General features: G+C 44.7%; 1 protein-coding gene across 1 annotated transcript in view; it reads left to right on the top strand.

Moving 5' to 3' along the window:
• Positions 1-14,304, top strand: part of SUSD6 (sushi domain containing 6) — an 89,389-nt gene that overhangs the window by 35,056 nt on the left and 40,029 nt on the right. Inside the window, exon 2 of the mRNA XM_012781168.3 lies at positions 6,065-6,269. Within this exon, the coding sequence (XP_012636622.2) occupies positions 6,149-6,269 (121 nt within the window). The 5' untranslated portion in view covers positions 6,065-6,148. The remainder of the gene's footprint in view (positions 1-6,064; positions 6,270-14,304) is intronic.

Genomic DNA, 14,304 nt, shown 5'->3' with positions numbered 1-14,304 from the left:
GAGTGTTAGTGGCTCGAAGGAGAGGGCAGGATAGAGAGGTTAGTAGGATTGGAAGGATCCATGGAGCCATAGGGGGAGAAAGCAGAAGCCATCTCTTAAGTAATTTAATTTTATCTTTTTGGGGGCAGGTGGAGTAGGAGGCATTGAGATCTGATACATGTTTAGGTATCTTTTGATGCTGTAGTCTGGCCACTTCTGGGTGAGTGGGAGTCTGAAGGGGAGGCATTGAAGGGAAGAGAGGTAAGGGAAGGCCTGGGTAACTTTGGCCTGGTTAGTCACTTCTCTTACCATACTTCTCTGGGGAACTTTGGACTTCAAAGTGTTAGAACTTATTATCATTATACCCTGAAGTATAATTAGCTGGTTAAATTGTGTTCATGCTTCTAGAACTGTTCTTTGTCCTCACCCATCACATGGCAGCATGGGGTTGGTGAAGATGATTAATCAAAGGAGTAAACTCTCTTGTTCTAGACTCTCACCACTACTGCCACCATCCCCTTTCTCGATTAGTCCAAGGCAAGAAAAGGATTTATGTTGGTTTTATCTTCTCAGTTCCCTTTCCTAACTAATGGACAGAGGAGCCATGGTTTAGGAAATAATTTGCTCTAAAAATTACATGTAAACTTGAGTCTGACTTCACCTATCCAGCACCTGGGAGCCAAGCCTGACTGAGTCAGGCCCCTCTTGCCCCTCTACAGAGGAGAGCTCATAGAGTGTAGGATAAGCTCGCATCTCTAGCAGGACTGTGGCATTCTCAGCAGGTGTCATGGGCTGGGGAGGGCTCAGACCTAGAGGTTGCCTAGGGAACAGGGTGCTCCGGTTCCTTCGTGGCTGGTCCCACCTGCTGCTGCTGCCTCCCTAAGCCAGGAGCTGTTTTTGAAGGAGACTCTAGGGTATCTTTAATCTTAGTGGGCTCTTGGGTTAACCCGAAAGCATCTAGGGCAATAAACAAGTAAACCCTGTGAACCATGGGCTTAGGTTGCAGGTTCTTAGGACCAGAAGCCTGCCTGCCTTGTCATCTTTTCTCAGATAGCCCTTTGCTGTCTTTGGCTTTTGGCTAAGACTATAAATAGAAGCCCTGGGTCTTTCTAGTTTACTGAGCATTTCCTAGTATTTTGTCCCTTTTGAGCCTTACCATAGCCTACTGGGATAGTCAAAGCAAGTACCAGTAATAGCCCTATTTTACAAATGAGGAAAGAGAGGCAGAGATGAGGTAAGTGGCTTCCCTCAGGTCAGAGCCATGGCTTGAGGGCAGAGTTCTTCCTCATTGGAGGAATTTACAGACAGGAAATGAGTGTCTGTGACATTACATTCAGCAGGGTACAGTCACCCAGTTTTTGATATTCTGGGTTCACAGAGGTGGGAGAGGCCTGCCCCTGTCCCATGAGGCTGACAGTCCAGCTTAGAGGGCCTCCTGCTACCACAAGCTGTTGGGGCAACAGCACTCTTTCCCAAGAAAGAAAATCAGAAGAGTGAATGCTGGTTTTCCATGACTCCTCCTCACCCTGTGTTTTGGAGGGGAAAGCTGGCTACCGGCGGAACAGATGGGTTACAAGAAGAGAAGGGTGGAAGTGGTGAATAATTCTGTGGCTGGGAGAGACCTTAGAACCTCAGAGCCTTTTTTGGATGTGGAAACGGAAGCCAGATAACGCTGGCTGATGGAGAGGCAGGGCTAGGTCTGTGGCAGGCCCTCTGTCTGTCACACCTCTAAGTTTAGATGCCATATTCCTTGTGAGGGTGGGTGAGTGCTAGCTTTGAACATGAGGCCTGGTTCCAGGTTCCTCTTTAGTGATAATTTTTTTTAGAATTAGAAGTGGTCACTAACATATTAGTACTAAAGGAATACTGAAGTGAAAGTTTTTGTGTCAGTATTTCTCTAGGGATAATGAAGACCTAGTTTAATTTGTTCTGAAATATTTTGCTTTTCATTTGGTATGCTAAGGTTACAATCCAAGGACAGATTTTGTTTTTTGCTCAAAACATATCATTTCTTAAAATTACTAGATTTATGGTGTGAGCCTCTCTCCATAGTAGCTGGGTTCTTCTGCTCTGGGTGATACCCTGGGTTTTTTATCTTTTGTTTTTGTTTTTTTTTTTGAAACAGAGTCTTGCTCTGTCGCCTCAGGTAGAGTGCAGTGGCATCATTGTAGCTCACTGCATCCTCACTCCTGGGCTCAAGCAATCCTCCTGCCTCAGCCTCCCGAGTAGCTGGTACTGCAAGTACACACCACCACATCTGGCTAATTTTTCTATTATTATTATTATTTTTGTAGAGATGGAGTCTCCTGCTCAGGCTGGTCTCGAACTCCTGACCTTAAGCAGTCCTTCTGCCTCAGCCTCCCAGAGTTGCTAGAATTACAGGTGTGAGACACCTCACCTGGCCTTTTTCTATTTTTGGTAGAGAGGAGTCCCACTCTGGCTCAGGCTGGTCTTGATCTCCTGACCTCAGGTTATCCTCTCGCTTTGGTCTCCCAGAGTGCTAGGATTACAGTGTAAGCCACAGCGCCAGGCCTACTCTGGGCTTTTGAGGGTTAGTTTTCCTCTGTATTATTATTGAAGCAACAACCCCTGGCTTAGCCTTTAGTGTAAACACTCCATTAACTACCCTCCATTTCTCTTTTTTCTTTGTAAAGCCTCCATTTCCATCACCCCCTCTGTACTTGATCAGGTCTTAGGCTACATGGTAGAGTCAGTCCCTTGACCTTGACTCAGATAGCTGCTTAAGCAGTAAGGGAGGAGCCAACTGTTTCTGTTAAAAATGGAACAAATCAGGAGCTCATAAACGAACATCTTCTTCTACCCAGTCCTGTCTTGGCTCCTCCCTACAGTATTCATGAGTTTGGCAAACATTTGCTCCCTGCCTGTCAGATGCCAGGCCCCGTGCTTGCTGTTGAAGATTCCAAGTTGAGTAATTCACAGTCCTTACCTTCAAGGAACTCTTAGCCTAGTGAGGTGAGACAGATAAACAAACAGATGTAATAACCTGTTAAAGGTACAGTCATAGCTGGGTAAGAAGGGGTCATTTCTGCTGGGGGTGGGTGTGGTATGAAGTGTCAGGAAAGAATTCCTCCAGGAGGTGACCCTTGTGCTGTGGCCTTGAACTGACTATTGATGGCAGCAGGAACAATCAGGTTCTTGAGGTTTATTTGAATGCCAGTTTGTTGAGGGAGGAGATAGGCAGTCTACAGGAAGGCCTTGTTACGTTAACTTTATATTTTGTCTAAATAGGTAATATTTGTACAAAATACAGCACTAAAGGAGATTAAAAGGGAATATATGCAGTGAAAAATGTTTTTCTCCTTCCCTGTTAACCACTCAGTTCTTCTCCCTGAAGGCAGTTGTTAGTTATCAATTTCTTGTGCATCATTCCAGAGGAATTTTCAGTGCATATAGGTATATATGTGTGTGTGTGTCTTTTAAAAATACATACATACATGTAAATGATTTTCTACATGTACTAATTTTAGAAGTCATTCTGTATTAGCACAGATTAAACTACACTGTTCTTTTGAAACCACTGGTATTCTTTTGAGCGTACTGTAACTTATTTCACTAGTCCCCGTTTGATGAACTTAGGTTGCTCCAATCTTATGCCTTTACAAACCAGGCAGTGAATATCCTTCATATATGTCATTGGAAATGTGATTTCCAAGGACAGATTCTAGAAACGGAATTGATAGGTCAGAGAATATGTGCATTTTGGGGACAGATATTATCAGGTTGCCTTCCAATGAGCTCTACTTTGATGAAAAAATGCTGAACATACTTTATCACTTGGCCCCACAGCACTTCTGCTCCCCCAATCCTCTAAGATCCCTGCCATGGTGATCTTCTTGTATGAATTTGGTCTTGTAATAGCGCTGTTTGGAACCCTTGCAAGCACCATGTGCTTTTCAGGATAAGGTTGAAACCCCTTGGCTTAGCCCCTGCCTCCAGCCTCCTCCAGGAGTATTGTGTGTGCTCTCATGGTACTCTGATCCACTTATATTTGGTACCTGCTTTTTTTCCCCTCTTCTTATTTTTTTTTCCCACTAGGCACATCCTTTAGGAATCAGTTAAACATCACCTCCCCTGGGTAGTGTTTCCTGACTACCTCCACTTGTGCACAGAACACCTAACCACCCTATATGGCCTCATCCATTCATTACTTAAATATTTGTTGTGCACGTGCTATGATGTGGGATACACAGGTGTCATTCTTGATGATCCACTGGTATTGCCTTGAGGGGTTGACAACTGCCTGGTAGGTTTACCTGGTGTGGCTACATATAAAACGGCAGCACCAAAGGGCCCATCTCCAACTCTGTCACTAACCGGCTGGGGGCCCTGGTCATATCCTTTAACTTCCTTGGACCTTAGTTTGCCATCTGTCAAATGAGACTGGAACTGGATGAACTCTAAGGTCCCTGCGGCTGAGGTCTTATTAATGATTGAACAGCAACAGCAGCCAGTGTTTACTGAGGACTTGCAAAGTGTCAGGCACTTTGTCTATTCTCATTCTTACACCTTTGCTCTACAAAGACAGTATGGTTACTATCCTCATTGTACAGATGAGGAAACTGAGGCTAAGAGAGTTATTGTGACTAATAGAGGAAACAGATTTGAATCTAGGCATTCTGACTTTATTGTTCTTAGCCACATAAATGCATACACATTACTACACACACAAACACCTAGTTTTGTGTACTGTTTTGAGGCACTCACAAGTTCTACCCCTGCACCTCTTCATGAAGCACCCCCGTTCCACAGCATTAAAGGCTCAAATTGGAGTCTAGGTAAAGCTGGGAGCAGAAGACTGCTACAGTCACAGTTATTAGAGGGGGTGAGGACAAGTGGCTAACTCTGTTCATGAGCCTTTGGCTAATGCTTATAGAAGACACTCATAACTGCTCTTCCTTCGGACTGAGGCATTCATGTTGCTGTTTTCTGTTCCCCTCTTTAGGAGGGGGACATAGGCCCGAGTCAAGCTTCAGACATGGATTAAAATCATATCTGGTTAGTAACCTTGGCAGAATCTCAGGGGCATCCTTTATTAGGATTGTAGATGGCAGACTCCCTTATCTATACACATAAAGCCTTATTAATGGGGAAGAGTGTGTGTAGAATTAAAAAATAAAAGGAAGTATAATATTATTTGGAATACCTATTATAAACTGGAATAATTGAGCAACTGGCAAATGAAATAAAATAATTGAACTAAAATATAACAGGCCCACTTCATATTGTATTATCAACCCAGCGGCCTCCCTAAAGGCATGTAGAAAATAATCCTAAAAGTACTGACCACAGATTTTTTTTTTTTTTTTTTAAGATGCTGGTTCCTAGTCGTCTGAAGTCTATCTGAACCAGAGTGGGTGGTAGGGCTAATTAGCAATTATAGCCCGTCCTCCACCCCCCTGTCACTGTCAGGGTCAGCCAACAGAATGTGGTCACAGGTGTGTCGGGTGAGCCTTGATTAATTAGTCCATTTTTGAGATTCAAGGCTGTCGAGTCAGATCCTCAGGGGCTCGGCCAGCCTCTGGCGGTTTAGCAAACTGGCTGAGCCCTCAGCTCCCACTGCTGCATTCCTTCTTTAGGTGGTGTATTTCCCCCTTTAAGACACGTGTTCTTTCTCTCTCTCTCTTTTTTTCCTTTTGGTTAGTTGAACTTGTTCTGAGTCCAAGTGACAAAGGCAAGGCCTGACTCAGGCGTAGGAGCCTGTGTCAACATCCACCTTTGCTCCTCTGTGCTGGAGCCTGCCGGGCAGTTTCTGACAGCTCTGCTGTGCCTGACGGATGTCCAGGTGAAACATGTCCACGTGAAGCAGAGCCCGTCTCCTGGTCCTGTTGAAAAACCTGGCTCCGGGATGCTGATGGCAGCTTGATGCAGGCCTTGGCATTTCCCCAGGGAGGAATTGAAAAGCCACTTCTGTGCTTGTCTCTTCTGGCAGCAGGGATTCAATTGCTAGAATTCTTTCAACTTTGTATGTGATTATAGCTTTCTTACCAAATTGACTGCTTTTAACTAACGTACGGCTAAAATTTCCACTTTACTTATGTCTTTGTTTTCTGTTTGTTTGTTATAGGTGAATCCATCTCTGGTTGACTTTAGGATTCTTACTTCTGGATTTTAAATTTTTTCTCTTAAAAAAAACTTGGACGGATAAAAGATGTGCCATGGCAGGATAGCACCAAAGAGCACCTCAGCGTTTGGCGTGTCCTCTGTGAGATATGGAGCATTCCTTCCACTGGTGATCCTTAGCACCCTGCTTGGAGATGGGCTCGCTTCCGGTAAGTCCTGACCTGCCTTCTGTGTCTGGGAGGGAGAAGACTTAATGTCACTGTTTCTCTGGAAGGCTAGGACAGGGGACTCTCCTGGCAGGGAGAGCAGAGTAGGAGGGCTTTTGTGCTGTGGGGTATCTAGAGGAGGGAGCCAGGCCTTCCAGCGCCTGATAAGGCAGCCAGAGGAGGCTGTGTGGGAACCTGCTGGTGATAACCTGTCACCCCCCCCCCCCGCAGTAGTCATCATCAGGCAGGACAGAGGTGCAGGGTTCAGAGCGTGATATACAGGTAAGGGTGCAGGTTTGGGGATCAGACTACCTGCGTTCACGGCCCATGCCTCCTACTTGCTTGCTCTGTGACCCTGAGCAAGTCTCTTTACTGCCGTAAGCCTCAGTTTCCTCAGCTGCAGAATGGAGTAATAATAGTATTTACCTCAATGGGTAGTTTTGAAGATTGAGATAACATAGTAAGCCCTTAATGATTGTTAGCTCTTTTTTATTTGTTTCTTGTCTTTCTGTGTTTTTTTTCAGAATGAGTGCATAGTTGAGGTCTTGTAATTTAGCAAAAGTAAGACCTGGTTTGCTGACACTGTAAACATTGTGATCTTGGACAAGCCACTTAACCATTCTCCAGCTCAGTTTCTCCCTTTGTCAAATGAAGGGGATGACCTAGATAATCTTTAAAGTCACTTCTAGCTCCCTGAGTTTATGCTTTCATGATTCTGAGTGCTTTCTGATTGAACATGGTGAGCTGGAGGGGCCCTAGCAGGGGCTAGAAATGCAGCACTGAGCCTTTTTGAGTTTGTACAGTCCTTGTTACCTTCAACAATGCTCCAAAGACCCTTCCAGGTTCTCTTTGTGTGGTCCTCTTTAGGAAGGACATGTTGGGTGTATATGGCAGGTCTCTGGGTGGTGTGCCAAAACCTGCTTCTGGGTCTGTGAGCTCCAGTATCCTCACTGAGCTCACCTGTAATTGTGTTCCTACCAGACTTCCTTAGAAGTCTGTGACAGTTTCCTTGGACAGTGCTCCCTGGAGAGAGATCTCAGAACTAGATCTGGGAGGGGACTTTCTTGGGAGGTGTGGGGGAGTGGTATATTGTGTCTGTAGAGTTCCATAGCTCAGTGCTATCTCTTCCATTCCCTTTCCCTTTCTATCAACTCCCACCACCTACTTACCCAAAACATACAGATAATAGTGCAATCTCATTTTCTTTTAAATTGTTGAGAGAAACAATTATTGTTTTTTTGTTCCATCATAGCTTTCCCTACCACCCACACACAGATTTTCCTTTTTTTTTTTTTTTTTTTGAGACGGAGTCTCACTCTGTTGCCTGGGCTAGAGTGCCATGGCGTCAGCCTAGCTCACAGCAACCTCCAACTCCTGGGCTCAAGTAATCCTTCTGTTTCAGCCTCCTCAGTAGCTGAGACTACTGGCATGTGCCACTGTGCTTGGCTAATTCTTTCTATATATATTTTTAGTTGGCGAATTAATTTTTCTCCATTTTTAGCAGAGACGGGGTCTCGCTGTTGGTCAGGCTGGTTTCCTTTTGGCTCAAGGAATCTGGCTCAGGCCAGATTTACTTTTCTTTTGCCTCTCCTTCCTCCTCCTCTGACCCTTAACCCAAACCTTTCTTTAGCCATGAGAAGCCCCTGGCACAACCCATGGGGCCCATGATGTTTGGGACCCCATGGTGTGGCCATCATGATTGTATTGTAAAGAAGGAAAAGACAATCAGTGTGTGGAACTGGAGACCATTATCCTAAGTGAAGTATCTCAGCAATGAAAAAACAAACACCACATGTACTCTCTAATAATTGGGAGCTAATTGATGGGAACACACAGGCACAAGGAGATGTAAAGGTCATTGGAACTCAAGAAGGGAGGAGGGGGGAAGGGGTAACAACTTACATGTCAGGTACAGTGAACACTATTCTGGTGATAGGCTATACCAATGTAAAGCAGGGCCTACTTTTGTAGGGCCACTCCAAAACTGAGGAAGCCTCTAGAAGTGGGAGTTACAGAACCACAGAGCATAGAGACTCTGTCTTATTCATCACTATATCTCTAGAGCAGAATTTGGTAAACTGTGACTAACAGGGTTGGACCTACCTGCTCTCTGCTTTCGTGTGACCTTCAAGTTAGTCATTTATATTTTTAAATGGTTGAAAAAATTCAGAAGAAGATGATTTCATGACATGAAAAAATTTATATGAAATTCAAATTTCAGTGTCCATAAATAATTTTATTGGGACACAGCCATGCTGACTTATGTATATATTATCTATGGTTGCTTTGTGCTACAGTGGCAGAGCTGAGTAGTTGTGACACAGACCATGTGGCCTGCAAAGCCTAAAATACTTGGCTGTTTATAGAAGGGATTCTTCCCTCCTCCCGCCCTACCCTCACCTCCCGGCCCAGAACAAATGGTGCTCAATACATGTGAGCATGAATGGAATGACTGTCAGAACAGGAAGGAAGGAAGGACTGTTCAGAGCCAGGTTAGACTTCAGACTATGCACTTGCTGCCCAGGGCCTTACAGCTAATGGTAGAGCTGGGAGCTGGCCTGGTACCTGGCACATTCCTACAACCTGCCTCTTCCAAGGCTCCTCTGAGGAAGCTACCCTGGCATGTTGCAGAGTGGTATTAGTGGCAGAAAATCTGCCGTCAGTGTCTGAAGTCTTTAGCCTCTTTAGCTTCATTAAGCCATCCTACTTACCCTCACCCTGCCTTTTGTTGGTTCCACATCCCCCCCATTTTCCAACTACCCATACCTTCCCAACTTTCCATCTGAGGCCTGAAATCAATTATCAGGTTCCAGACTGGTTGGATAAAGGGATGATTATTCTCCAATGAGGAAGAATGTATCTGTTTGTAGTGTGGGCTCAGACCAGGATAGGAAAGTTGGCTCTGTTGTTTTCTTTTCCCTCCCCCATCTGCAAAGACCCCTCCCTTCCTTGCCACCCCAACCCCCAAGTTTTTCCTGCTCCCCATAAAACACGTGTCCAGGCAGGGGAAGGAGTTTCACCATTGCTTAGATCCAGTGCACCAAGTTGCTGCCAATGTTTTTCCCTCCTCTGGAGTAGCTTCTGGGAGAGGGAGGTGCCCTTCCCTTGGCCTGAAACCCAGAGCACACCTGTATGGCTGTGCCTGCCATGAGCAGTGTGCCAAGCAAGCTTGCCAAGAAACTAAGACTCTCAGATACCCCAAAGCCAAGGAAAGGCAGTTCAGTTCAGGAAAAGCCCTTCTTTCCCTTCCTGCCTTTCTTACCTGTTCCTGTAGCTGCTCCTGAACACCCATTCCAGAGACATTTTAAAATGGGATACTTGTAAAATACACAGCCTTGTTACCCAGTGAGCTATAGTAGACCCTGGATATGCATGTGTGTACATGTACATTCATAACTCTGAGAATTCCGTTGGACATTGGTTAATGTGCATCGTCCAGCACCAATTCGCATAGTCTCTGGTAATAAATACCACAGTCATTCTCTGGTCTTGATCATAATCTCAGGTTTAGTAGAAAAGAATCACGTATGAAGGGCCAGTTGAATTCTAGGCTAGAATTATGTCACATTTGGGGTTTCCATGCTATGGTTTCTCTCTATGCAGCTCAGGATTTGCGCAGAGGAGGTGTTAGAGAGGCACTGGGTCTAGCTTTCCCTTGGTCATTCCTTTAAATGAGGAGAATTATTGAAAGGTTTCCTTTTTAAGAGTGCCAATAGGGGCCTGGCGCGGTGGCTCACGCCTGTAATCCTAGCACTCTGGGAGGCCAAGGTGGGAGGATCGCTCAAGGTCAGTACTTTGAAACCAGCCTGAGCAAGAGCGAGACCCCGTCTCTACTATAAATAGAAAGTAATTGGCCAACTAAAAATATATAGAAAAAATTAGCTGGACATGGTGGCACATCCCTGTAGTCCCAGCTACTGGGGAGGCGGAGGCAGGAGGATTGCTTGAGCCCAGGAGTTTGAGGTTGCTGTGAGCTAGGCTGACGCCACGGCACTCTAGCTGGGGCAACAGAGTGAGACTCTGTCTCAAAAATAAAAAAGAGTGGCAAAAGGAATCTTATCTTATTCTTCACAGCCAGTCACACCATGCAGTGGGAAGACCAGAATTAAAAATAAAGTCTGTGCAATGCTACCAATTTGCCTTTCTTGGACTGGAGAAAGATTAAGATACCAACCAACCATGTAGCAGCCTCTCCCACGTCTCACAACTCTACCTGTGATCTTAAGAAACTTGCTGTGTGACCTTAGATGAATCACATGACCTCTTTGTGTCTTCTATAAAACAGAAACAGTGATCCTTAAGAATATTAGGTTGGCGTTGTTGTGTAGACTAATAAAAATGATTGGAGAGCATATGGCATTTAAATGTGTGATGTAAGCCCCAAATAATAACAACAACAGAGTTGGTATGTGACCTACTGTTGAGTCATGCTGTACAGTAGACTTTAGGCAGATGACATTCTTTGCTGTCATTAAAACACAGAACTGAAGACACAAAGTCACTGGGTTGAGGATAAGAGATTTTGGAGCAGGTTTCAAATTTGACCAGTGAGGAGAGATTGATTACTTTGGAATACTGTTTGCCTTCCAGAAAGCTCATGTTTATATAGTTTGATGATCTCAACCTAACTGGCTTGCTGACTCATAAAAAGCTTTTGGTTTGGATTCTTTTCCTTTCATGAGAAAACTTAATATTTTACTTGTTTCAGACTTTTTTCCCCACAAAATGTTGCCATGGCATGTTAGGCCATGTTAAACCAATCACATGATCACCTAGAGCGGTTTTAAAATAGCAGTGAGAGTGGCCATCTGCATTTCTACATGACAGAGTGGGAAAGCCAGGCACTTAGTTTTCATTGAAGCTGAAAAATGTTGAGCACCAGTTTCTCTGGGAGATGACATGGCTTTGGCCCTTAGCATTGCTATGGCAGAGAGATGTTGGCAGGTGGCCCTGGCTCACATCATCTTTGAAGGGACCCGGAGTCAGAGATAATGTACACTGAGCTGAGAGGAGAGGACAAATAGGAAACGATATACATAGAGCATCATGTCTATGTCAGGCTCTGTGTTATCCCATAGAAAGCTCTCAGAATACCTGTACGCTAGGTGGCTATGTAACCATTTTATGAAAGAGAATCTGAAGCAGAGAAAGAGGTTAGATAACTTGCTCAGAGACATATGATCATAAGTGATGAAGCTGGCTGGGATTTGTGCCCAATGTGTCTGACTCTCTTGCCCATGGTCTTTGCTGGGAACCACACTACCTATGCCCGAGTGGCAGCCTTCTCTGGGACCCATTTCTTGTGTTTCCTGATTGAAGCACTCAGATCGGCCTCAGAGGATTGCTCTGACAGAGGAAGGAAGATACTGTGTCCTCTCCCTATGGATAAAAAAGATACAGGAGTCATCTTTGGGTTACCACGTTTCCCTCTGTGGTTGTTTCTGTTCTCATCCACAGTGGCCCTTGGTTGTTTGGTTCCAGTTTAGGCACAAGGTTTGCCAAGGTGGTTCTATTCTTGGAAAGGAACAATAGGGACCATAACAAATTGTTTGCTAAATGAGGATGTAGTTCCCAAAACATCCGCAGAGCATTTTCCTGTCAGCTGCTGATGAAAGTGATGTAATCTCTCCATGCTGTAATTACCTATGACTATAAAAAGACTTGGGGATTGTGGTGGGAGGCTGGATGGGTCATCATAGGGTTTGTTGAACCCTGGTGTCAAGAAAAGACATTGAGAAATCTTCCTCTGCAGACTAATTATTGTGCCATGTTTTTAACAATATAGGCACATGATACCTACTACCCTTGTATTATAACTTTCTAACAAAAGAAACCAGGAGTCCACAAAGCCGAACACCTAACTGGGTCTTGATTGGGTTAAAGCCCTCATTAAACATAAATTCCATCTGCTGAACAATGATGCCCCACTACTCTGGCCTAATTTGCCAGTTTAGAGATTATTGTTCTTACCTGCTTGACTCTTTCTGCAAAAGGGGGCTTCAGGGTGCTAATAAAAAAAAAATTAGGGTTAGCACTTGGAGTTTTTAATGATTTTAGGTAGGTTTCCGGATGAACTCCTCCACCATCTCTTACCCACTGAGAGATTCCTTTCCTCTTTATCACTTGGGAGCATGAGCCTGCAGAGAGTGTGAGGGGCCCTCCAGGTCCAGGTGGCTTGTGTGGATGTGGTGTGGTTGGCTGCCTGGACTGTGGCCAGATCAGGAGTAACCGTGGCCTGCATTGCGTTTAGGTTTGGGGCCTGGAGGGATAATAGCACTTAGAGAAAACCTTTCTGTGGTGTAGAGTGAATGAGGGGTGCCCTGGCTGTTGATTTCTTCTGAAGCCTTGTTCATTGACCTCACCGTAAGCCAGTTTAACCCATGAAAATCTGAATTCACTGGAAGACAAGGGGGGGGGAGAGTATAACTTTTTTCAAAAAAGGATTGATCCTAGAATTTCTCACATGACAATCTCTCATCAGGTGGAATGGGATTCAATTCTTACATACCTTAAAGTGACAGCCACAGAGATCATGAGTGTAGGTTGGTATTATATCTAGCTGCTGTTATGCTTCAACTCCCCACCATATTTTTTTTTTTTTTTTTTTTTTGAGACAGAGTCTCACTTTGTTGTCCAGGCTAGAGTGAGTGCCGTGGCATCAGCCTAGCTCACAGCAACCTCAAACTCCTGGGCTCGAGTGATCCTTCTGCCTCAGCCTCCCGAGTAGCTGGGACTACAGGCATGCGCCACTATGCCCGGCTAATTTTTTTTTTTCTTATATATATATCAGTTGGCCAATTAATTTCTTTCTGTTTATAGTAGAGACGGGGTCTCGCTCTTGCTCAGGCTGGTTTTGAACTCCTGACCTTGAGCAATCCGCCCGCCTCGGCCTCCCAAGAGCTAGGATTACAGGCGTGAGCCACAGCGCCCGGCCATCCCCACCATATTTTTTGGAGAGGCAGTGTAGTCTGATTTAATGCATGGAATCAAACTGTCTGAGTTTGAATACTGCCTCTGTTCCTTGATACTTGCGTTACTTTGGGTAATTCTGATCTCACTGTCTGTATTTCCCCAGAATGGGGATGATAATAGTGCCTGCTTCATAGAATTGTGAGGATTAAATAAGGTAGCATAGGTGTGAGGTGTGAGGATTAAATAAAGGCAGCATAGGTGCTTGGAACATTACCTGGTACACAAAGTAGTAATTCCCACATTAGAAGATCAGATTCTAGTACCAACTGATACCATTCTACACTTCTGGTTTTTATGATGCTACAGCTAATTGGTTCAGACAGACTCAGGGTTGGAAGGTGCTCCCTGTTTCTTTTGTATCTTTTGCATTCTGTTTGATTCTGTTCAATGCATACTGAATAGTGTTAGCTCCCTGATGTTCATGAGGTTTTCCTAAGTCCCTAAATTCTCAGATACTACATGTCGGTATCCCGTACGTGAAGATGAGTAGGAAACAGCAGCAGTGCCCCCTTTGAGATGTTGATGTTGGAGGTCAGCTCAGTGGTCTCACTGTAAGCTGTTCTCTTCAGGGAGGTTGTCATGCTCGCATTTCTGAGCAGATGTTCCTCACAGCTGCTATTTGTTAGGAACTTCTGGAGTCAGCTTTTGGAGAAAGGGTCTCATTGTATTGCCTGGGCTAGAGTACAGTGGTGTCATCATAGCTCACTGCAACCTCCACCTCCTGGGCTCAAGTGATTCTCCTGCCTCAGCCTCCTGAGTAGCTGTAGAGATAGGGTCTCAAACTCCTGGCCTCAAGGAGTTTTCCCCCTCAGCCTCCCAAAGTGCTGGGATTACAGGCATGAGCCACTGCACTTGGCCTGGAGTCAGTTTTGAAACTTTATAATTAAATTTGAGAATACCAAGGGTCATTTCTTTTAAAAATATATTTCATGAGCACAGTGATATGATTGAAGGATTACGTTTTAAAAGATTCCAAAACACATCTGGGTGGGAGAATACAATACTAGAATTAGAAAATAAGAAATCTCTTATCTTTTCTCCATTTGGTAGTTCTTTTGCCTCTTCC

This window comes from Microcebus murinus, chromosome 6 (assembly GCF_040939455.1).
Source record: "Microcebus murinus isolate Inina chromosome 6, M.murinus_Inina_mat1.0, whole genome shotgun sequence".
Classification (NCBI taxonomy): Eukaryota; Metazoa; Chordata; class Mammalia; order Primates; family Cheirogaleidae; genus Microcebus; species Microcebus murinus.
Note: the sequence above shows the minus strand (reverse complement) of the source record. Positions and strands in the feature narration are given on the sequence as shown.